The sequence below is a fragment of the Electrona antarctica genome (assembly GCF_951216825.1).
Source record: "Electrona antarctica genome assembly, chromosome: 6".
NCBI classification, from domain to species: Eukaryota; Metazoa; Chordata; class Actinopteri; order Myctophiformes; family Myctophidae; genus Electrona; species Electrona antarctica.
In genome coordinates this window covers 36,054,320-36,079,248 of record NC_136811.1, presented here as the reverse complement: position 1 = coordinate 36,079,248, position 24,929 = coordinate 36,054,320, and the positions used below count along the sequence as shown (strand labels likewise).

Sequence of the window (24,929 nt, the reverse complement as noted above, 5' to 3'; positions counted from 1 at the left end):
GAACGGTTCTCAAGTTATGTGGATTACAGACGTACACACACACACACACACACACACACACACACACACACACACACACACACACACACACACACACACACACACACACACACACACACACACACACACACACACACACACACACACACACACACACACACACACACACACACACACACACACACACACACACACACACACACAGACGTACAGAGATAGATGGCAGTAGCTTACAACTCAGCAGTTAGGCTTACATTAAGAAAGAGTATATTACTCTTGGATAACTTATCCAAGGATTGGAAGAGTAATGGATATTACTCTTGCTTATCCTGGATAAGTGCACACACTTATACAGGATAAGTGTGTGCACTGCAAAATCTTGAACGTTAATGTACCCTTGCAGATACATTTTACACACTTTTATAGTGTGGGCTATTGCAGTTCTCATGAACCCTCAAATTAATATTTGGGCCTATTTGGCCCCCATCTGAAAATATCTTGTGCCAGACAGGGACCCCTCCTAAAAGGATTTGCGTTGTTAAAATCTTTACAAAATATTACAAATTGTTCATGTTTTTTTTAATAGCAGATTTACAAGCTCACACGCGTTGTGATCTTTAAATAGCCAATGTATATAGGGTTAAAGTGGCTGAACAGATTTTCATGTTATACGAACTAATTTCGCTAAGGAACCCTGGGGGTCCCCTGACCCTGTACACTTTGAGAATCACAGGGCACAATCACCACACAGAGTATGAGATGAGAAGTGTGAGTAGTGTGCCCGTCCAGTAGGGGGTGATAGAATAAGCTCCGCCTGTATTGCACAGGTGTGTGTTGCAGCATTCATTGGTGAAGGTGAAGTTGAGCCCCATGGTGTACTTTTCACCACTGAGACCACACAGGGCTGTAAGGACGCAGCTCCTCTCATAAAGAACCACACGGAAGTCTCCTGAAAACAGAATTATTCATGTTAGTGTGGTGAAGGCACCAACCATAGTGTGCGCACGCACGCACGCACGCACACACGCACGCACGCACGCACGCACGCACGCACACACACACACACACACACACACACACACACACACACACACACACACACACACAAACTGATTTGATTTAATCACATTTATATCATTTGGAATTTGGAATGCACAACAGTTCAGGGCATATTTTGAGGCCTGTGAGCACAGGCTGCCATTGTAAATAAACAAGTAAAGAGAGCACGCACATCCAAAGTGAAAAGGCCAAGGTGCTTAAAAAATAGAGTCCTCACCCTGGATCCAGTTCCAAATATATTTTGTATTTCCACATTGGTGGTTAATAACATCAAATGCATATGGAGCTGGATCCAGTGTGCAGATTCTATTGCTCTTTCCATTGTGAATAAGAAATTGTTTTTAACATTAAACAAAAGGTAAACACCAGTAAGACGCCTGAGGGCGAGAAGGGGCGAGGTCGCGTGCATATCTGCCTGGGTGACAGCAGACTGCTGGGCGAGCACTGGCGCTTTGGCATGGGGGGTAAGATCTTAATTTTCGGCCTGTTAACAACTCTAGTTTTCGTCGGCTGCCGGGTGTGGCTGCACTAATAACTTTGGGGCAGGCCCGTCTCTTTGGGGCAGAGTTTGAATGGACAGGGATCAGTCAAAAGGGAGACATCGAAGAGGAAGGATGGATGGGGAAGGATCAACATGTCAGAATAGGTCAGCTCCACATATGGAGGGTTTGAGGTTTGAGGTCAGATGTAGAGTTGCTGGCCAATATTGATGACATCAGGGATCTCTATATACCCGGTATGGACTTAATATTGATCCCTGATGATGTCACGTGATGTCACGTGCTCCATCCCTGATGATGTCACATGATGTCACATGCTCCATCCCTGATGATGTCACGTGATGTCACGTACTCTCCCGTGCACATGGGGTGACCAACCAACCAACACACACACTGACGGGAAATGCAAGATTCAAATCACACCCATGTGAAGTGAGGGGAGCTCTTATCAAGTTATCATACATCATATCATTCCGGCCAATCACAATTTGCGTCATCACCTTAATCTTCAATGTTTGTGTTTCACAAACCCTCAATGCTGGACATAGGAGGGGCGCTTAGCGCCCATCAAAAAGCCACCGTAGACATGTTATGAGCTACTTTTTGTCAAGAGATTCCTTGCAGGTGAAGTGTTGGAGTTTGAAAGTGCACATTGGATATCACTCAACGGCCCTGCGTACCACTTGTTTTGAATTTGCACATAATGCAGGAGGCAGCAGGACATTGCTTTGCTGAAAGCAAGCGCTTCCAAACTCTGACACATAGAAAAAGAATCACCTGCAAGGAATTTCTTGACAAAAAGTAGCTCAGAGAAAGTATCATAACATGTTCATACAGCTGAGTTTGATGTTGTTTAATACAATCACATAGGACGTTTCTGTTTGGATGTATGGGCTGTCAATGGCAAATTGCAGCTAGTTGCCACCCTGCCATTAACTTAATGACAAGATGTGCTCAATCTGCATAAGGTCAATACTACAGTATATGCATTTGTTTAGTAGCTTATAGCACTGGTTCTCAACATGGAGTCGAATCAAGGGTCCAAATGGACACTTATGGGTAACTCCAACGGTGTACAAATGAACAAACATTTTTGGCCTAATGCATATCAAACAAAGTCCTTGAAATTGGAAAGGGTGCTTACCACTGGCATACAGCCTCTTGGGCAATGCTTGATTTAGTTGATTAGCTGGAACAATTGGGTGTTTAGGTTAGTTTAAGTGGCTTGCACGTGGACATGTTGGTGCTGCTAGTTATATACTGAGTGAGGGTTGTTAAAGAATTCTTTCCTCCTCAAATGAACACGGCCACACAGATTTACCTCTACTCTCACATCTACCAGTGCTACAACTTGCCAGTGAATATCAGTAGCTGACAGGAAATAAACATGTTCCCCAATTGTTTCCCAGCAACCCATTAGCACTGACAAGCCAAGGTATATAAGAAATTATTGATATATGAAATCAGACATGGTATTGAACTGAATTGTTGTGTGTTATGACATGTTGTAATGTTGCACACACATTGAATTTAACAACTTTAAACCTGCAAAATCTTTAGGCTGTTTCATCGTTAAATGTGCACAGTAACTTTAGGCCTCCTCACCTCTTTGGCCCACAGCTCTGCTGGACAGACATACTTGGCCCGGAGGACACTTCATAGGATACCTGATGCAGTCCAGAGGCGAGATGGCAGGGAACACACAGGTGTAACAGAACAGGGGGACTGAAACACAGATTGTTTACCATCAGAAAAACTGAATGAATAGCCTTTGAGTGGCGAGACATTAATCTCATCAATATTTAAAAAACCTGAAACTTTTGAAAATCTGCAAACTGGATACTGAAAAAAAATGTGTATTGTACAAGCATGCTTGTGCATGTGCGACACACACACACACACACACACACACACACACACACACACACACACACACACACACACACACACACACACACACACACACACACACACACACACACACACACACACACACACACACACACACACACACACACAGGGATATTATTCACTTACCCACAGCTGGGAATAAACACAGGAAAAGCAGAGGACAAAGGAGCTTCGACATCACTTTGTGTTATTGTCTCTCTCCAAACAAAGACAAAACTGTATAACTCACTAACTTCTTCTTGCTATCGCCTATATCAATGTTGCTGCACTCATCTTAGCCTGGAGTTACTTGATATAGAATATGCTCTTATCCACTCAAACCTATTTCCTGGTCGTCCTTATCAGTATTATCCCAGGTTGTTTGCCTTTGGGTTTCGTCTCTCCTTCCACCCAACCAAGCTACTGAGATCTGATCAGTACTCCCTACTTTCTCTTGATATTGTGTTGATTAACTCCAAGAGTCTCCCCACCCTAGCAGATCTGATTCAATTTGGCCTAAGTTGTCCAGTGTTGTTAAGCCTGAAGTTACTATGGTGCCGGGCTTAGCTGTGGTTGGTCTACGACAGTGGCCTATTGAGAAATATTCTTTCATGCAAGCATGGGAATTGACTATAAAAGGAGCTTGACAGGACCATTTTCTTTGGTTTAAATCTATTAAAAACTAATTTTAAGTCTGCAAATTGAACCTCACAAACTGCAAAGTAGTCTTCCACACACAAAAGGTAATGTTGATTGAATCATCCCTTATTTCTTAATGAAAGACGTGAAGTTTGGTAGGAGGGCCGTCAAGTGACCAGCAGTCTCATGACTGGGAAACTGAATAAGAGGTACACTGTGCAATCCTTAGTGTTAATTCAATTCTGAGAGTGTACAGATGGACCGTATGGGTCCATCTGTATACTCCCAGAGTTGAATTTATACTCAAGGGTTTTGCAGTGTATAAACAGGGACAGGAGTATTGCCAGGAGACTCCAACGAAAGTATTTTGTTTGCTCAGATGTGAAAGGCGTTAAGGTGTACAGTAAAGCACTCATTTGTTATTGTTTTCGGTTTTATTTTGGGGACCAAGCATGTATTGTAAACATTCAATTATTGAAAGAAAGCATGAATATGTTGATCAAATTTCAATAACATACATTTTGTAGTTAGTCAAGATAAGACTTTACAGACTTGGCTAAAGTTTAAATACACTGATCCAAGATCTTATGTTACACCATAACATTTGACGTAAAGAGATTTCTAACTTGCAACTGTACAATATTTAAATTAAAAAGTTGATAAAGGTGATTCCCACAAATGGTCAGGGCACCTGAAGAAAGAGGGGTGATCCGAGCACTCAAAAAGGTTAAAAAAGAGGAGAGGGCGGATATAAAATCAGGGTACTTTATTAAAGCTTAAAACAACAACATGTTTTGACTCAAACAAGTCTTCATCAGGGGAGGAAGGAACTGGGGAGGATACACCCCCCCTAATGAGGCCCTTCAGTGTCAGGTGAAAAGAAGATGGTGGCTTGATGGCCCGGGTATCGGAGGGGACTCAATGCTATCTTCATCCTCCCAATAATTACCTATTGTGGGGGTTAGCAGAGATGGAGCACCCGTAGAGGGCAGAGGAACTGGGAATTGGCTTAATTATAAAATTGGGATATGAAGGGGGGGAACATATTTCCTTTTGTCTGGGAGGGGCTTGAGGTGTTCAGCTGCATAGTCCATCCATCCATCCATCTTCAACCGCTTATCCGTAGTTGGGTCGCGGGTCAACAGCTCCACGAGAGAGCTCCAGACTTCCCTCTCCAGGGCAACATTAGTGACTTCCTCCTGGGGGATCCCGAGACGTTCCAAGGCCAGGGAGTCTATGTTTTTCCTCCAACTGCACCTTGGTCTGCCCCGGGGTCTCCTCCCAGTGGGACGTGCCTCGAGGACCTCCCTAGGGAGATGCCCGAAAGGCATCCTAACCAGATGCCTGAACCACCTAAGCTGGCTCCTTTCCCGGCAAAGAAGCAGCGACTCTACTCAGAGTCTCTCTCGTGTGACTGAACTTCTCACCCTATCTCTAAGGGAGATGCCAGCCACCTGTCGAAGAAAACTTATTTCGGCCGCTTGTATTCGCAACCTTATTCTTTTGGTCATGATCCACACTTCATGACCATATAGGTGAGAGTAGGAACGAAGATTGCTCGGTAGACAGAGAGCTTTGCCTTCTGGCTCAACTCTCTTTTCGTTACAACATTGCGGTACAACGACTGCAATACCGCCCCTGCCGCTCCGGTTCTCCGGCATGATCCTCATCCCAGCTGCGAACTGGTCCAGTGAGAGCTGAAGGTCTTGGACCGATGGTGCCATCAGGACCACATCATCTGCAAAAAGCAAAGCAGTGATGCTCACCGAGCCATATACCCTCTCCGCCACGACTTCGCCCTGGAGATCCTGTCCATGAAAATCACAAACAGGATAGGCAGCCCTGGCGGAGGCCCATCTGCTGCATAGTATTTTCATTATTTGCGATTGCAGTCATTGAAAATTTAAATAAAACGATTTTGAAAAGAAGGAAAGTTGATAAAGGTATCATGAGAGGGAAACACTATAAGCACCATTCCTTTCCTCGTTTCCTGCAATAAATTATAAAATGTAGGCCTATATGTTTCTAAAACATCCCAATACTGTACAGATTATTGCTGATGTGTAATTAATCAAACATTTTTTTAACACACATCATTTCAAGAGACTTGGTACTGAATACAAGGTGTTTATTTCAGTATGCCCCCTGCTGGAGGACAGTGGGCATGGCTCGTTTATCCACACGCTGACGCCTCATGCGGACTACGGCAGAGTCCACCTGGGCCGCCACCGTCTTGCCATGCATGTTGTCTAGAAGATGTTGGCAGGTGCCATGTAGTCTGGCCAGCTCATCCTCAGAGGACAACAGACAGCGCCTCAGCACTGCACTGCCCTAAGAATCACAAACAATACACAGATAGCTTGATCATATAACATGCTCAGCTGGTCTAAACGGTAACAGGTAACAGGCCCCTTTTCCATCTCTCGCCCCACTACTCTACCTAGCTGTAAATAACAAACATAATTCATGGTGATTATATAAAAGCAATTATCATATTAATTTATCATTGTTAAGTTCACTCCACGGGCATAACAGCATATGATGATGCCATTACAAAACATGGGCTACATGGAAGAAATTTGTTTAATAAAACGAAATTACAGTGCTAGACGGTCCTAAATTAACTTAATTAAGCAGTAGGCCTATAGAGTATAGAGTATAGAGATCGACTACAATCAAATAAATCTGTATACAAGATAATTTCAGATTTCAGAGAGGGAGGGAAATACTAAATTAACTACATTAAAACATTTTGCGGGGGCGAGTTGGTAAAGGGGCGACCACATCATTCAGCATCATTGTAGACGTGCTTGACTTGAGCTGCAGTTTTACCTGTATGAGATGAGCCGCCTCGGGTAACTGTGTCCCAGGGTGTCTATGGTAGACCTGGACCAGAGGCCTGTTCAGTTTCTCTCTGGACAATATATCTCCACTGTATTCTGGGCCCTTGGTAACACATAACATAGAAAACATTGTCTTCTTTAATGGCAGATCTGCTGACCCTGTGTAAGGATATAGTGTAGGTGTTTACCTACACTATATCCTTACACAGGGTCACTTCAGGGTCATCCTGAAGTCCAACCTAAGCACATGGTTATTGTAGGAAATACAGTTGATCAACCACTCCTCAATGGGCCACGCATCTGAAGCAAATGCTCTTCCCATCTATTTTATTTATGCTACCTTGCCTTACAGTGTTTTCTAATGCATGTTACAGAAACAAACAATGATATATACTGTATATAATAATAATAATAATGGATTTTATTTATAACGCACTTTACATTCCATGGAATGTAAAGTGCGTCAGCATATAGCACATAAAGCGCTCAAATGAACAACTCTGTAACATGTATACTGACCAGAGCTCTACCGTGGTTGTGTCGAATACAGTTCATTTCCCTCTGTTTGCGAAACAAGGCCTGTCTGGTTGCTGTGGACATCAAAGTTAAGTTTTGCTGAAAAAGAGAAGGAGATGCTGTGACATGCAAGAATAAAGTGTAAAAAAGGTTCAAATAATTAAATCTTACACAAATGTCAAAACTGTTACACACTTATGTGCATCATTGAAATGTAAAATGAAAACTTTTTCTTAATTTTAGTTTTAGTACAGAGAGAGACAGGAAATACCTCCTGTGACAAGTCGTAAAGCTAGATTCCCATCAGTGATGTCACATATGGTACAACAGTGTCACTCACTGACAACACAGATAACAATGTGACAGGATCCATCTTGCAACAGTTTAAATTAGGGTGCTCTGGGAAATAAAATAAAATGTGTTGCTAACATGCAGTGTGCCTATAGGGTTAGTTAAGTGTGTGGCAAGTCTACGGTTTATCCCCCCCCCCCCCCCCCCACCCACCCACCCACATTTTTCCTGAGGAAGACCTTAAATGCCATATTGAATTTAAGGTCCATAATCCTTTGTTGTGTACCTTAAGAGTGATGGTCTCTGCTATTTTCTTTATCAGGCCATCATTAACACAGTGGTGAGCAGCTTTCTGCCTGGAGATGGCGCTGGCTATCATCCGTCTAATGTTCTCCCTCAGAAGCTGGGACTGACTCACAGCAGTGGCAGCCAACTCCAGAATCTTCTGACTATCTGTGGACATACATTGTACATTCTTTGGACCTTTAACCGTAGAGCACAGTGTTACTTACAGTAAAGGAGTAGTTCATTTAAATTTAACAGTGGAGAGTGTAGCCCTACTAGCCTACACCCTTCCTAATTGTGATCATGTGGAGTACCTGGTGTGAATGGGCTGACAGGGTCTGTTTTTGTCCGAGAGGGAGGGCCACGTCCTCCTGAAGACAGAGAACCACTGTGTGGCAGCAGCTGTATGACACGAGCCCTCTCACAGGCACAACCCAACAGCTGCCTACTGCACTGACCCAGGGTCTGTGGAAGTTGGGAAGAGATTCTAGCAAGTCTGTGCAAGTCCTTTGTTTACAACAACTGTGCCAATTCATTATGCAGAACTGAAAATGTAATTGGATTTGATAGGGAGAGTGGTGCTTTGACAGCTGAGACAGGGACAGTAAATGATAGGCAGCCTGTGGGAGACTTGGAGTGGCATACTCGAAGAGGACTAGAGAATGTTTGTCACCTGTAGCTGGGTCACAGTGTCTCTCAGCGTTCCCTCCATATCCCGTTTCAAATCAGACAGCTCTTGTCTCTCACATGCCAGCAAGTAATCAGCACCATCTCTCTCCTGCAACAGTAGATTTACACTTCATCATCATATCATGCATGGTGGTGTCGACATGATTCTGGGTCAAAGGTCAAACTGCCTGTCTGCCTTTCTTTTCTTGCAGCACTGTGTGTTATTGAACACTGTCATCCCCAGGACATTCAGTGAGGAGAATAATTGTATTGCAACTGTGAGAGAAAAGTACAGTGTGTAACGTATCTGTATTTATTCATACAATGATTCCATCAGACTGCTTCTCAGTCACTCACTGTCTCAACAGTGGCCGGTCTTTGGGTTCTCCCATCCACACTCTTCATGTTGACTTGGAGGTCACACCTCAAGCTGCGTATCATCTTCTCCAGGTGACCCTTCTCCCTCTCCAGCTTGGTTCCCTCTTGTGTCACCCTGCCTGCCTGCCTGCGGAGTTGGCCCTCGACATCCCGCACTCTGCGCATGTACTCACCAGCTACTGCAATGCTAGCCTCCGCACACTGCTCACGCAAACTGGAAGGGGGGAACGGCGCCACACCTGTGGTTTGGGTGCCATGAAGAAACTAAATAGAAGGAAGACTGTCAAATTGTGTTTCCCTTGGAGGGAGACAACAGGGTAATTGCAATAACTGCAATAACAACACACTAATTAAATATAGGCTATAGATAGGGTTGGACAAAAATACACCATAATGTATCTTGTAACATATACCCCCCAAAAAAATATTAAAATAAAATACAAAATACTAGTAAAATACATGAAATAAACTTTAGCTAAATTTGGACAATGAATAGCAAGATGACCTGAAAAATGAGCATCGCGCCTGTCAGACATGCGCAGAGCAAGTTCAGTCAGGAAACTCTGCTGCCAGACGTTAATTGGGCGGCCTCAGCATCACTTCTGATTCATGATTCACTTCATCCAATCACACATTCCAGTTTCATACCGGCTATTTAAACTGGAAGTTTGCTCTGCTCAATCTGCTTGCTTACTTGCTGCTGCACACTGATACTGTTGTGCTGCTGTCTGCTTAAACTTTTGCTGCTCACCCTCCTCCACCCCAGCTACCATCTATCATTTTGGATCTGAGGTTTAGGTACGGGGCCCCAGGGAATTCGGAGTCCCTATGGTTGGGACTGATTGGCGCTTGATCTCAGTACCTAAAAAGCAGATCAATTCATCACTAAACCATAATAAATCTATTGCTCATTTTATATTCAATAAATATATATTCCATCCATTCTTGAGTTGTCCTGACTGAACTAATTTTGACCTCCAATCATAGCCTAGTTATAAAAGTGAAGGCCAATAATAATGTTGCATGGTGGGCTAAGCGGAGGACCCCTGACAGGGGCAAATTCATGTTTTTTCCCCGTTTGGTACTTTATTCAGTTTGCTAATAAACAGTGGTACAATTTCAGATCACAACAAACACATGATTCACTCATGACTTGTTTCAGCATCTTGTTTCAACATTTCAGCATGATCAATGATCAACAATAAACTAAAGAATGAATGAATGTCTATTGTAGCGTAATTGTGGCGGTCGCTTATTTAAAACAAAAGCCACCACATTAGCATTTGAATACCTGTTCTGAGGACACCCCCACCACCCCTGTAAAGGTGTGACTACTGATATGAAATAATTCATATTAGTACATATGCAAACTGTGTTCAATACTTCTATCTGTGAGAGAGATGCTGTGTCATGCCATGCTCTGAATTATATTAAGAACAAGAATGCCTATCATCCACTGACCATTTGATATGACAGCGTGCAGAGAGCACAGCTAACACCACACTGACCATTGCCTAGCATGTTGTCTCATCTGTAATACACATCTCAAATTTGAGATGTGTATTAGCCAATCAGCTTAAAGGCCAATGGGATAGAGAACTACATGATGTATTAGTAAGGATATGAATATTTCTGTAAACATCCGACAACTGTAAAGACTTTAACTCTCGAGAAAGAAGGAGGACTGGCGGGAGAGCGGAGTGAACATCACAGAGAGACAGAGCTGGTGGTCTGGGACACCTTTACGGGGTCTTGGAATCTGTGATATGGCTGTCTCTAAATAAACACGAGATGACCTACAACTCGTCTTCTTCATTTCCCCGAAAATACTCATCACTAGTGACAAAAACAGTCATGGGGGAGGGAATCTCAGGGGTGCCATCTTGTGTTCCTATTTTCTTCAGAGGTGCTCCAGCTACCAGGCACCCCCGTAGTTGTCGCCGCTGACCCCTGATGTGGGCCCGCTGCAACTATGGTCACATCCTCTGTGACCATAGTTGCATGCATAGGTTGTATGCCACTGATGATGACTGATGTGTGTGTGTGTTCGCAATGTAGTCAGCTGGATGACAATCTCTCGCCAGGCAGTGTGAACTACATACATTGAAAAACATCTAAATTAATGAATTAAAAACTCAAATGTTAACTGTGGGAATTAGCCTACCGATTGTTTTTGCATCTTTAGTTTTTAGTCCTAAGCAGACCTAGTATTTATAATATGCCTATACTGCAGCCCAGGTCGGTATACAGTAGATAAGACTGACCATTATGGTAATGTTACTATACCTCTGTAAACCTGCACTGTTTCTCTTACCATTGTCCCAGTGGTGTAAGGCCGTGTCAGCTTATGTTTACAAATGGAATCATGATGACTGTCATTCATTTCCTTCTCATCCTCGGTTGTCCGTACGTCTCTGTCCTTAGGAGAGAAGCCAACAGTACAGCTCAGAGGCCGGCTGGTGCCTGCCCCACGTCCTGCATGGGTTTGCCGCACCAAACGTTCAGCACGGCGGATGGAGTGCACCGTCGCATCGTGCCACAAGCGTGGTCCAATGGTCACAGAGCCGAGTGGAACTGACTGCACCTGCATTTCTCCTCCCTGCTCAAACACCATTGGCATTTACAATCGCTTATTGGCTCCTTGCATTACAAATACTTTCAAAATGAAATGGTAAACCATCGACTAACAGGACACACACACAAAAAAAACTTTTGTATCTGCTCCATAGCAACAGTTCCCGACGTAACTAGAAACTTAGAAACAGGCTTTTGATTGGTCAGTGTGAGGACTGGGGAGGCCCTCCCCGGGAGGGCATGCCTGAGGAGAGCTTTTATTGTAATATAATAGCTGGAGATCAAGTTCTGTTGAGAGAAATCTACACGTCATTGGGCTCAACATGCATAGGCGATTACATTTGTTGCCTACATCAATGGCTACACTACGATAGGCAACGAAATAAAATGAAGTCGGAAATAAATTAGATTAGAGTAGTTTATTCTCTTGAATAAAAAAAAGGAAAATAAAATTAATAGACATCACACTTAAAGAGTTATAGTAAAGCAACGCGCTTAAGGAAAATTATTAAGGCAAGTTACCCAAATAAAACGTTTGAGCCACATTACTTTTTACAAGTTACGGTAATCAGGTCCTCAATTTAAGTAAAAGTAGCTACTGTAAACAAAAATGGCAAGATTTGTACTTGAAACTTAAAAAGGCTCATCAAAATGAAAAAGAAACACAAATAAGACAGCATGACTGCACTTTAAAGAATTAAAGAAGTATACAGAATTTATCAATAAACATGCGATTCAGAAATGAATCAACCATCCAACAATCAACACATTTGAATGACATTTTAAATTAAGTGATGTATCTCCAGTTTTAAGAAATCAATAAACCATTCCAAACTATTGCCCCACCATAAATAATCTTGTATTCCACTCTAGACAGCTGAAATGTCAGTTATGAATTAATAGTCAAGTACTCAAGTAAAAAATGTTCCTTTGGTCCATACTAGGACAAGGCATGTACAGTATCTCAACAATGAAGAAGAAAAAGACGTTTTTAGTCTCAAACGTACACCACAATAAACATGTCCATGCAAACGTGGTGCCAAAGTGCAAGTTAGTATAATATCTCTATACAGAACATGTGCATTCTGTTTCAACTTCTTGCTACTGTATGCCCAGTGCCCTCAATCACAAGGTGTGTTTAACGGCAGTCATGGGTTCATATTTGTTCAGCAGGTTGTGCTGCAGCTCTTTGAAGAGATGGTCACGCTCCTCAGAGTCTAGGAGGATTTGCTGTGTTGAAGAAAATTGACAACAAAGCATATAAACTTGTGTCAATATAGCGTTGAAAGGTGAAACACTTAAACATTCGCAATAAGCGCTTACCTCTATGAGTTTGTCTCGCTTCTCCAGGCTCTCTCTCAGTTTCCTCTCTTCACGCTCTCTGTCCTCCCCGTCATGCTGCAAAGATCTTTCTGCCGCCTTCTTCTCCTTTCCATACTCCCTCATCTCCCTGCGAGTGTCTTTGAGCTGCTCTGTCAGTGAGGCCACAGTCTGACTGTGGCTCTTCTGCTGGTTCTGATGAGAACATTAATGCATGTTTTTTCCATATTGAAAAATGTATAAACAAACACTGCTATGTCTGTGTGTATCAGAGGAAGCGTGTGGTCGTGTACACTCTCCCCAAGTAGTGAGGGTTAGCAGCAATAGGGACCATGTGCATAAATCTAAATATAGATTGTCACTCAGGCAATTGTCATTGCCCAAGCTTATCCTACCAAGGGGTGCCATGGACTGGGTAGTAACACGCCAAGAACACCAGAATATTACCCTCAAACTAGAGGATCTTTGCTGTGTACTGTATGAAGCCAAGTGTGTTATTTATCATCTGTGTTCTAATGAGTGCTTTATTTGCCCATGGTGTATGAGATAGTTGAAAGCCCTGTAAGACAGAGAAACCACCGGAAAGCCCTCTTTTATGTTAAATTAAACAAATTATGGTAGTCTTGTCTTGTTGCTGGTATGCCTGATGCCTCACTGTCGAACGGTCACCGTTTTCTGTTCTGTGTTTTGGTTACATTGCACTCGGATAAACTCCATTATGTTCTCACTCGTGAATTTTACCAAACCATCAGCAGCAATCGTGATGCAGTCGAAAATATTGAGATGATTTAACACGTCAATGTGAACAAATGGCCAAAACGTGATGCGTGTCAGTGGCAATTACAGTGTGTCAGAGCCTGAAGGTCTCACCTGCACCATAACCTGGTAGTCCTGCAGAGTGGTGGTGAGCTTGGTGACATCCTGGCACATGGTGGCGCTGTTGTCCTCTCTCTCCTGTATCCAGGCTGCCAGCAGCCTCTCTTTCTCCTTCAACTGGTAGGCCAGTGCCGACTCTGCCCCACCCCCTGGCAATCCCTGGCCAATCACAGACTCGGAGAGAGCCTGTAAGGACAGCAAGGCAAGTTATAGCTGTAGCCACATCTACCAAGGAGCCGCGGACGTTTTCGGCTGTCTCCCAGCTTCTTTTCTAAAAACTCGGATTACGAATGACGTAAAACACAGCTTCTTCTGTCCGCGGCTGTCGGCTCAGATGTGGAAACACTGTAAGAGGGAAAACTTTCCCTCCAGCGAGCCAGTAAGGTCAATATTTACAGATCAAATTAATATGGCAGGAAAAAGCTGTGGGTGAGAGCTGGGAGGGTGGGTGGAAGTGAAAGCCAAAGACTGGGGAAAGGTTTGGCTGAAATTAAAGAAATTATCATTATGTCAACATCAATACAGGATGTTTTGTGAGAAAGGGTGTGACATTTCTCACAAACCTGCTGGATTTCTGTTGGGCCAGTGATTCATCGTCCCTCACCTGTACATCTCTCTGACAGCTCTCTAGCTCCACCTTGAGGCAGTGGAGCAGAGCCTCCTTCTCTTTCAGCACTGCTGCCAGGGCCTGGTCCCTCTGTCTCCACACCTCCCTCTCTTTCTCCGTCTCCTGCAGCATGCGCTCCTTCTCTCCCAGGAGCAACCGCAGATCCTGGGGTCAACATGGAATGCAGACCAGTCTAAATAACACTTCTGACAAGAGTTGTGAAAAAGTACAATGTACACTGTGTGAACGTGGTAATGGTGTGGCAGTGTAAAAAAACAAAAGGTATCCAGTGTGTGTGTGTATGCTTCTTTACATTGATAACATCCTGGTTGCACTGCAGCACAGCATTGAGTGTGTTGAGGTCTCTCTCTCGTTCTCTCCCAGCCTTCCTCAGTGCTTCTATCTCCCTCTCCATTATTTTCTCCTTCTCGTTCATCTCAGACCTCAAACCTTCCAAGGCACCCTACAGCACATTTACAGCCATTTATATTTCACACTTAACAAAGAATAACTGTCAATGAGTGCTACAGTGGAATTACATTAAATTACCAGCGTGACAATATGAAACTGAATCAGCAGTAAGGAATTGAAGGATCAAAGCCACAAGGCTCGTAGGAAACGGGCAACAAATATAACATTTTGTCACATTAGTACATCTGTGTATTGTGAAGAAGTGCTATGTAAAGAGACAAGCACTAGTCATAGCAGGTAATTTAATCAGTAAGACATATTAAGCCACTGTCACCCATAATAATATTGCATTACATTTACAGGTATAAGGATATTTTTTGTACCCTGAAATCCATTAAGGTATTGAATTGATATACTAAGCAAATACTATGTGCTTAGGTTACATATGATGTTAATCAGTATGAGTGAAATATACAAAGAATGGCTGCTATCAGCAACTTCTGTCCATCAACAATCTGGATGGACACTTTCAGCACCAATAACTCTTACCTTGTTATCAGAGAGAATTTCCTTTAGGTTTTCCGTCAGTTGCTCAGTCAGCCTATCAGCCAGGTTAGTCCCTGTTCCCTCCTCCACACACAGCCTCCTGATCAAACCGATGCACTCCTGGGGAAAACAGGAAATTGTTGTCTACTGTGTGGAAAGTGACAGTTACTTTGGAGACAGATAATATTTTCATTCAGCAACAAAAGTTCCATTAGAAATTAGCTTTTATTCCCTCCTGGCAGCAATAACAGGTTACTAATGGAAACTAAAGCTAGTACCAGTACCTTTAATAGCTGTTATACCATAATAGAGATTTTCTTTCATGCGTTCTCTTGTCTAGAAGTGTACATTTGAATAATTGTAAATTGTATGAAAATGTGTCATATAATGGGCCACATGGTGGCATGACACTTACATAAAATAATTCATTCATTCAATAGTGACAGTAAAGATGAAGGTGATATATAAATATTCTCAAGATGGCATTATTTCCTTCAATCACCTTCAGCTCAAGAAAGGAGAACCTTGGTCAGACTCAAAACAATAATATTTCAAGATATAAATTCCACAACATAGCCTGAAAGCATTTTCCACTGACTTCCAGCAGAACTCAGCTGTGAGTGAGACCAACACATGTTTGGGTGGTACTGTCCCTTTAAAGGTCATACAGCCAATACTAGGAAGACAAACAACATTCCAGTGAGCTTTGAACCCGTGGCCCAGCTGTAACAGAGTACCCTCGACACCATGCATGCATGACTGAATCCTGTCTACCCTCATAACTTCACCCACCTGGATCAAACGCTCACGGCTGTGAAGGGAGTGGCCTAGGCTCTGGAGAAGCACACTGCTACCTTCCCTCTGGGGGAACTAGAGAAAACAAACGACATTGCAAAAGTGAGAGTGGTTTTCACTGCGTCACAAAAACAAAGAGCGAGAGACAAGGTAATTCAGGACACAAGATACGAAACAACAGCTTAAGGCCCTGCTAATGATATCTTATGAAAAGCCTAGTGAGCCCTGGGGAAACTCCACTGGTTGGGGAGGATTCCAGAGAAGATCCCGTTTATATTGTGTGTGTTGTTTGTGATCAGTACCTGCATTACCAAAGACACACCCTTTCAAAGTGACAAAGACATCTGTCTGCACCCACCCACCATGCCTTGCATAATGCTATATTTGTGCTCTGTCAAGTCAACACAATATTTAGAGTGGCTCAGAGAAAGCAGCAATTTAACCACGTGACTAAATGGAGGTGTATGCTGTGCATCTGTGCTTCTAAGCACTGCAGAATAAACCTGTTTTTCTCTTGTGAAAAGGGTTAGAGCCGATTCCCATGCCAGTTACAAACATCTGGGCTGGGCAAACTGCATTAGCTTGTAGAATGTTTCTGATATTTCTAGGGCTATTGTGTAGGTAGGAGCTATGGCTAGAATGCTTTTACACGATTGAGTGCTTGTAATGATGCTCCTCTAAGGTTATATGTAATTACTGCACATATTTAGGTAGCTAAAGATTTTTAGTCTCATCTAAATGACTGAAAAGAGATAAGAAAATCAATAGCAGTGCATCAGAGCGGTGGATACTTACTGGGGCCCAGTCCTCTGACCCAATGACCTCCATGTCAGCAGTTGTTCTGCTGCTGCCATGTTTCAGTTCAGCCTCCAGGGTCCTGATGCGGGCCATGGCTTGATCCAGCTGACTTCGCATCTGCCTGAAAGCGTGGTGTACTCTCCCTGTAGTGTTCTGAAATAACAGGGACTTCGAATAAATGCATGGCTTTAATTTGTCATTGTTCACTTTCAAAACATGGTGAATATTTTTTACAGCCTTTTCATAGATTCTGGATAGTGTTGCAGCCCACCGAATCAATATTTACATGGAACTATCACTGCTGGACTGCTCGGTCAGCTGAATGCAAGCAGTCAGATTATTACTTTAAAAAAAAAAAACATTATGATAGCCACTGCTTTGTAAGTTTACCCTGCAGTTGAGAGCTGTACACTTTTTATTAATTAAGTGGTGCAACCACTTCCTTAAGTGAGTATGTGTGTGGGTGCCTGCCTGTCTGGGTGGCTGGGTGCGTCTGAGCACGAAAACAGCATGGTTGTTTTTCACCACCTGTGCGCAACCTAACACACACACAAACACGCACATATTAACTGTATATATGGTGATTTTGGGTGTGCCAGTATAGTACAGTGACAGTGCAGTACAGGGTACAGTAGAGGGACCCCCACACGGTAACTCTGTCATTTCTCAACCGTTTCGGATGCGGGGCGGCTCGCCGGAATCGGGCCGGCACCCTGGGTGCATTCCTGTGTACATTTGGTGGTGATATTCTGCCTATAAATGGAAGTTATTGAATATTTTCACGTTCGGTGTTGCACTTTGTAGACCGTCCCTAACCGCTCACCGTCTGATATAAGCTATTAAACGGTGAACGCGGAGGTTGGCTTTGTGTGCGTGTGTGTTACAACACGTCGCCATGTACATGTCCTTGCGCATTACAGATTATTATTGTTGTTAGCATTGATTGTCTTGGCAATTATTGTATATTATATATTTCATGTTTTGCCCCTGACCGTCATTTGTGTTCTACACACTGGCAACAAAGTGTTTCTAGTACCACTACCACCGGAGTAAGAAATACTCACCTCTCGATGTAGTGGCATGAACTCATCTCTTAGCTCTGTTATCATATTATCCCCAGTCTCTTCATCCCGTCTGTTCTCTCCGTTCTCTGCACCTCCAAACTTCAGAACCCTGTGCACTACCGGTGATATCGTCTCATCTGACACTTCCGAGTACCTCCCTTCCTTCTTGCCCAGAACAGGGATCCTACTCCCTAATGGAGAACTGATTGGCTTTCCCTCAATACCTTTCAGCTCTATAAGAACAAGACTGAGTGAATCTGGTGAATCGAATGGGTCGGCACCGTCCAGCGACGCCAGAGACTGGATGGACTCTGTGCGAGACGGAACCAGTAAGGAGAGACTGGACCCAGCCAAAGATGCAGGGCTGGAACAGACAGATGACGACCTTGACCAATGGAGTGGCATGCTCTGGGACTTGTCCCGTGACAGGGCTAATGGGGAAAAGGACTGGAAAGGTATGCGGCGGGGAATGCCACAAACAGACTCATAATCTGAGTCAGACACCCGTAGCGCGGTACACCCCTCACAACCTTTACCTTTTCTACACCTTTTACCCGTTCTTATGAAATATGGACATGTGGCCCATTTCTCGGACCAGCACTCGTACTCTGAAAGAGCCATATTGTCTCGGAGCATCTCTCTGTATCCCTCCTTCTCAGCCTCTCCATCCTCCTCACTTGTGCTGCCCATGGTCTTAAAGTCATGTGGGTGTCTGTGGCAGTAATTTTGGCGCACCCACTGTCTGATCTTGTCCCTCTCATCGGTCATCTTCTTAAGCCTCTCGGATGAGAGCACCTTCACCCTGGCTATGACCGAGTCAAACTTGAAAACCCGTTCTAGAACGCACACACATTTGCCACACAGGAACTCTCCGAGTCCACTGCCTCGTGGTACCGGCTGTCCCAGGATATGTGTTAGCACAGAGAGCACATCTACTCCTTTTGAGGGGGAGGACGGCGATAGTAAGGACTGGGACAGAGAGACAGATGATCCCAGAGAGAGTGTACTACCTGCAAGGGGCACAGAAAGTAGTCACTAAACCAGGCATGGAAACCATATATGTGGCAACCAAATATCAAATAAGACCGTATTAATTACTCAGATATAAAATATTCAGATGTAAATTACAAGATTTGGCTAACAAATGAATAATTCCTCATTCTATTCAACAATCCCTTATGTGAACAAATCCTCATTGTTTCACACTTACCCCATGGGCTCAGGGATTCAGTAGGAGTCTGTGGCTGACCACCCCTCTTGTTCTGACCTGCAAACAACCATCGTCTTTGGTTACCCTGGAGAGGGCCCCCACATACACGACACCCCTCCTTTTTCCCTCTGGAGGACATTATGGATGGAGAGATGAACTTCTCCCTTGATGTCCACACAGGAAGATCTGAAATAAATGTTAATCCTGCTTTATTATAATTCAATGTGGAAACCTCAAGTAGAATTCATTTTCAGCATCGCTTGTAGCCAGGATTGCCACTGGCCGTACAACAAGTAATCAATGTACACTACAGTAGCTTGAACTTCAAAATATTCCAGTCTTAACTGGATGATCAAAACGTTGTCTCTATTATCCCACTAGAAAACATGAGGACATTTGCTCCAATTTTTTAACCCTGAATAGCCTGTCTCTTATGCTTTGTCTAGCAGTATGGTTTTTAATCTACTCCCCTTTGGATGTTGTGACCGGACAGAGAGCTCTCTCCCAATAGCAAGCAGCTCAGCTGGGTGGGTGTTTACAGTAGTTAACCACGGGGCGTACACGTCGACCTTCAGCCACGCTGACAGTAAATATCTGTCAGGCTGTGACTGTCGATGCAGAAAATGCTTTCCCCAAACTATTAAACTTGTCCAACGCTTTTCGCAGCACTTTTGAGTTCGCCTCGTTCGCACACAGGCAGCCCATTTATTCTACTGCGTTAAATCGGAATAAAACACGGACTGCATAGAATCAATTCATATGTCCTGGACTCGTGGTCAAACTGACCTGCCGTCTATCTGGTTCTATTTTAGGCAACTGAACTGAAGTGCAGCGAGTCAAACGCTGAACATTAGAATGAAGGCTATGAATGCCGCGCCGTGGTGATTCAGCCGAAAATAAACCTGCCACTGTTCTCAATCCCTTCGCACCTTCGATTTAGCACCAGTACTACACTTCGTTCGATCTCATCATGACATAATGTGATAGACCGTGAGTTTTCATACAAAGCATAGGCTACTATTACAGCTGCTACAGGTTCAATCCGGACTGAACGTGATAAAGTAGTAGCCTAGTAGAGAAATATATCACAGCCGAGGAGATAGCAGCCTATCGTTATCTACACAACTCAAACCAGAAACCACACAGTCAGCTGATAAAAGCCGATCTCGCGACACACACCGTAATAATTGAACATTGAATCAAAACTATGTGTAAATAGGTTTTTAAAAAAGTTTCTTACAAACTGAAACTCCTCCGTGAACTCGACTGCGTTGCAACACCGGAGGGAAGGGAGAGCTGACTGTGCGCGCTACCTTGTTGACGTCATCAATGCTACCTGTTATGAGGGCTGGCACTCTGGCCATCCCAGTGTTAAAGCTGCAATCCGTAACTTTTATGTCTCCCTCTCCTCTCCCTGGCTTGCGTTTGTCTCATGTTTCCCACACGAGAGACCACATTTCTACCCTAGGCTACAACACTGTTCCTCACCTATCAATACGTTTATTAAGGTCAATTGATTTGTTCAAATTGATTGCCTGCAGGCTGAGTGGCTGCATTGATCAACTGAAAAGGACAAAAGTATGTGCTGTGCACAGTGCACACAGCACAGTGAGCACACTCTAAACAGATTGGTAAAATGGAAGTCCAGTAGTTTGATGGCTATAAATGTGAATCCCATTTGTGCAAAAGTAGGTAAGTAAATAGTAGTAGTATATGTTCGATCTATGATGAAGAAAAAGATAGATTTATCTCACTGCAGTCACTGGAAATGTTGTTTGTGACTAAATTATATTTTCAGCTCAATAAAGTAGGCTACCTGAATCATGCCTCCTCCAAACAGTAAAACATTGACTGCAACTTTACAATTTGTCCAAAACTTGTCTGTCCACAACAATAGGTAGCCTATAGTAGGGCCTACTAACTAATCAATATCATGATATTGGAAGGACGATACAATATATATCGCGGTGATATATATCGTGATATATCGCGATACCGATATATCTTCCCACAGTCCCACCCCTAGAAAGCACTATGGCTTGTTTCCATTGGGGGTCCTTCATATTCAATTCATCTGAAATTGACAAATGTGAGTCCATTATAATGCGTAAGTATGAAATGAAAGCAGACACTATCGAATGAATTTAAAAACAATCATGGAATAGGCTACTGTTTGTGTATGTATAATAAATCAGGAGACACGAGACAGTAGTATACATCTAGCCCCTAGGATGACCCGAGGCCCACCACTTAAAAACCACATGCTACGGTGCCCAAATCTGAATTTAGGTGCTCAAATGAACTCAAACTGAAGCAATTCAGTAAAGGCCAACACTTCCTCCTGGGGTCATTTTAGGGGCTGGGACCTCCAGTAAAAGGCCTAAATACTCTCCAAGAGTTGGGGAACAACATATCAAGAGAGTGGAGTGGTAGGCCCTTGGATTGACCCCTTGGACCTTCTAGCGGCTAGAAGGTCCAGGGAAAGTCCTACATTGTAGGACTAGTAGCATGCCAAAGTTTGTGCTATTGCCATTGAGAATGCATTGGGCGTTTAAGTTAAATAACTCAGAAACTACAAATCATTTCAAAGTAAAAGGTTCCAGCATTTGTCTTCACAGTAAGCTGAATTATAAAATGTGTGAATGGAGTTTCTAGGTGAAAGTGATTTTTTACGTGCCATTGAGCCCCATTATAAATTTATCAAATTTGAAAGCACTATATTTCTAAAACTATGAAACATTTCAAAGATTCCATTTCAGGCAAACATGTCCACTGTAAGATGAACCTAAATAGGTTTGAATGGGGTTTCTATAGGTGTAAGTATGTAGGACTAGTAGCATGCCAAAGTTTGTGCTATTGCCATTGAGAATGCATTGGGCGTTTAGGTTAAATAACTCAGAAACTACAAATCATTTCAAAGTAAAAGGTTCCAGCATGTGTCTCCACAGTAAGCTGAATTATAAAATGTGTGAATAGAGTTTCTAGGTGAAAGTAATTTTTTGACGTGCCATAGAGCTGCCATTGAGCCCCATTATAAATTTCTCAAATTTGAAAGCACTATATTTCTAAAACTATGAAACATTTCAAAAATTTCTTTTCAAGCAAACATGTCCACCGTAAGATGAACCTAAATAGGTTTGAATGGGGTTTCTAGGTGTAAGTATGTAGGACTAGTAGCATGCCAAAGTTTGTGCTATTGCCATTGAGAATGCATTGGGCGTTTAAGTTAAATACGGGGAGGAAATATGACAGCAAACTGCCTGTCATAGTTTCTCCCTATTCCAAAGCCCCCTCGGGTACATTATATATTTAAACTATTTTCAGCAATGGTACACTTATTTTTTCAGTGGGTAGATCTTGTTGAGCTGGTCATTTTGAAAGTAGATCTCACGTCATAAATGTGTGGGCACCCCTGTTCTAGCCCCTAGGATGACCCGAGGCCCACCACTTAAAAACCACATGCTACAGTGCCCAAATCTGAATTTAGGTGCTCAAATGAACTCAAACTGTCAAGAGAGTGGAGTGGTAGGCCCTTGGATTGACCCAGGACCAGTGATTAAATGTACCCCACTGAAAAATAGCAGATATACAAGCTCGTAGCGTGGCACTCGGTGCCGCACTACGAGCCTACAAGCTCGTAGTTGAAGGGCTTCAACCTTGGGTACTGGGTAGCTGAAGTTGAAGCTCTGCCCTTCAACTTTGGGCACTTTTACATGTAGGCTGACCCAAAGTTGAAACAGTTGCAAGGGGGACATCTTTGGGCATGGGGTCCTCATCGTTGGATATGTTGTTCCCACAACCAAGAAGAGTATTTTACCCTTTACTGGAGGTCCTAGGCCCTAAAATGACCCCATGAGGAAGCGTTGACCTTTACTGAATTGCTTCAGTTTCAGTTCATTTGACCACCTAACTTCAGATGTGGGCATAATTACACCATTGCTTCAGTTTCAGTTCATTTGGTTTCTAGGTGTAAGTGTAGGACAAGTAGCATGCCAAAGTTTGTGTAATTGCCATTGAGAATGCATTGGGCGTTTAAGTTAAATAACTCAGAAACTACAAATCATTTCAAAGTAAAAGGTTCCAGCATATGTCTCCACAGTAAGCTGAATTATAAAATGTGTGAATAGAGTTTCTAGGTGAAAGTAATGTTTTGACGTGCCATAGAGCTGCCATTGAGCCCCATTATAAATTTCTCAAATTTGAAAGCACTATATTTCTAAAACTATGAAACATTTCAAAGATTTATTTTCAGGCAAACATGTCCACCGTAAGATGAACCTAAATAGGTTTGAATGGGGTTTCTAGGTGTAAGTATGTAGGACTAGTAGCATGCCAAAGTTTGTGCTATTGTCATTGAGAATGCATTGGGCGTTTAAGTTAAATAACTCCGAAACTACAAATCATTTCAAAGTAAAAAGTTCCAGCATGTGTCTCCACAGTAAGCTGAATTATAAAAAGTGTGAATGGAGTTTCTAGGTGAAAGTGCTTTTTTGACGTGCCAATATCTGCCATTGAGCCCCATTGTGAATTTCTCAAATTTGAAAGCACTATAGGCTATTTCTAAAACTATGAAACATTTCAAAGATTTCTTTTCAGGCAAACATGTCCACCGTAAGATGAACCTAAATAGGTTTGAATGGGGTTTCTAGGTGTAAGTATGTAGGACTAGTAGCATGGCAAAGTTTGTGCTATTGCCATTGAGAATGCATTGGGCGTTTAAGTTAAATACGGGGGGGACATATTTTGACAGCAGAAACTGCCTGTCATAATTTCTCCCTATTCCAAAGCCCCCCCAGGTACATTATATATTTAAACTATTTTCAGCAATGGTATACTTATTTTTTCAGTGGGTAGATCTTGTTGAGCTGGTCATTTTGAAAGTAGATCTCACGTCATAAATGTGTGGGCACCCCTGCTTTACAGGATCTCCTCACTGGTCAACAAAAACACCTTGAAGACCTTAACAGGAGCCCTCGTACAAGGTTTCTTTGACTATGCATGCACCTCCTGGTACCACAGCACCTCAAAGGCCCTTAAAACAAGGCTCCAGACACCCCCGAACCCACCTCACCCCTGCCCACTTTGACAGGCTGGAATGGCTTAGGGTCGACGACAGAGTACAGTATCTTGCAATGGGTCTGTCCACAAGATTTGATACAATACACCACCAAGATACCCATGTACCTGATACTTCCTTAATGTTAACGAAGTCCACACCCACAACACCAGAGGGAGTGCAACGAACCATGTACAACCCAGATTCGGCACAAACAAGGGACTAAATTATTTTCGCTCCTATGCCACCAAAATGTGGAACGCCCTACCAACAGTCCTTAAGACATGCGAATCCCTTGACTCCTTCAAAACCGCTCTCAACGGGCACCTACGGACGGCTGCAATTCGAAACTGGCCCCCGTAAAATCAGAATCCCCCCCACCACCCACCCCTTTTTCCCCTCACTGTATGTTTCTTTTCCCTTTTTACCTCCTTTATGATGAATTCCTGTTCTGTTCTTTGGCTATATAGAAGTGTCTATTTTGTCTCTAAATGTTTTGATGAATTTCGAACAAGGTGGATTCTCACAGTTAACAGTCTTTGTATTGAGTTTGTGCTTGACATGTACTGTAATTCTGCAAACTGTTAATAAACATTTAAATC

The 24,929-nt window shown here is 43.1% G+C and overlaps 3 protein-coding genes across 3 annotated transcripts; all 3 read right to left on the bottom strand.

Annotated features, from left to right (window-relative positions):
• Nucleotides 1-740: 740 nt before the first annotated feature.
• On the bottom strand, nucleotides 741-3,648 carry lypc (ly6 domain containing, pigment cell; the record flags this gene model as incomplete). Its single annotated transcript, XM_079503738.1, has 3 exons — nucleotides 741-949; nucleotides 3,165-3,284; nucleotides 3,597-3,648. The coding sequence occupies 3 exons, from the start codon at nucleotides 3,646-3,648 to the stop codon at nucleotides 741-743; spliced, it is 381 nt and encodes a 126-aa protein (XP_079359864.1).
• Nucleotides 3,649-6,221: 2,573 nt separating this feature from the next.
• tektl1 (tektin like 1) lies at nucleotides 6,222-11,660 on the bottom strand (the record flags this gene model as incomplete). Its single annotated transcript, XM_079503737.1, has 8 exons — nucleotides 6,222-6,419; nucleotides 6,921-7,034; nucleotides 7,451-7,546; nucleotides 8,025-8,191; nucleotides 8,338-8,488; nucleotides 8,697-8,801; nucleotides 9,050-9,334; nucleotides 11,385-11,660. The coding sequence occupies 8 exons, from the start codon at nucleotides 11,658-11,660 to the stop codon at nucleotides 6,222-6,224; spliced, it is 1,392 nt and encodes a 463-aa protein (XP_079359863.1).
• Nucleotides 11,661-12,050: 390 nt separating this feature from the next.
• LOC306924443 (uncharacterized protein) lies at nucleotides 12,051-20,659 on the bottom strand. The gene is made up of 11 exons (XM_079502950.1): nucleotides 20,512-20,659; nucleotides 19,272-19,457; nucleotides 18,062-19,071; nucleotides 16,995-17,150; nucleotides 16,197-16,274; nucleotides 15,408-15,524; nucleotides 14,761-14,910; nucleotides 14,445-14,612; nucleotides 13,835-14,026; nucleotides 12,968-13,159; nucleotides 12,051-12,874 (listed from the first exon to the last, which is right to left on the bottom strand). The coding sequence occupies exons 1-11, from the start codon at nucleotides 20,633-20,635 to the stop codon at nucleotides 12,770-12,772; spliced, it is 2,478 nt and encodes an 825-aa protein (XP_079359076.1). The 5' UTR covers nucleotides 20,636-20,659; the 3' UTR covers nucleotides 12,051-12,769.
• Between the last annotated feature and the right edge of the window lie 4,270 nt (nucleotides 20,660-24,929).

Bases quoted from the DNA above. Each gene is read 5' to 3' on its own strand.
- LOC306924443 (XM_079502950.1), bottom strand. From the start codon at position 20,635: ATGGCCAGAGTGCCAGCCCTCATAACAGGTAGCATTGATGACGTCAAC. The intron at 19,458-20,511 runs GTAAGAAACTTT...CATTTATTTCAG, and splicing joins TCACGGAGGAGTTTCAGTTT to ATCTTCCTGTGTGGACATCA. The intron at 15,525-16,196 runs GTGGGTGAAGTT...TGTTTTCCCCAG, and splicing joins GCCGTGAGCGTTTGATCCAG to GAGTGCATCGGTTTGATCAG.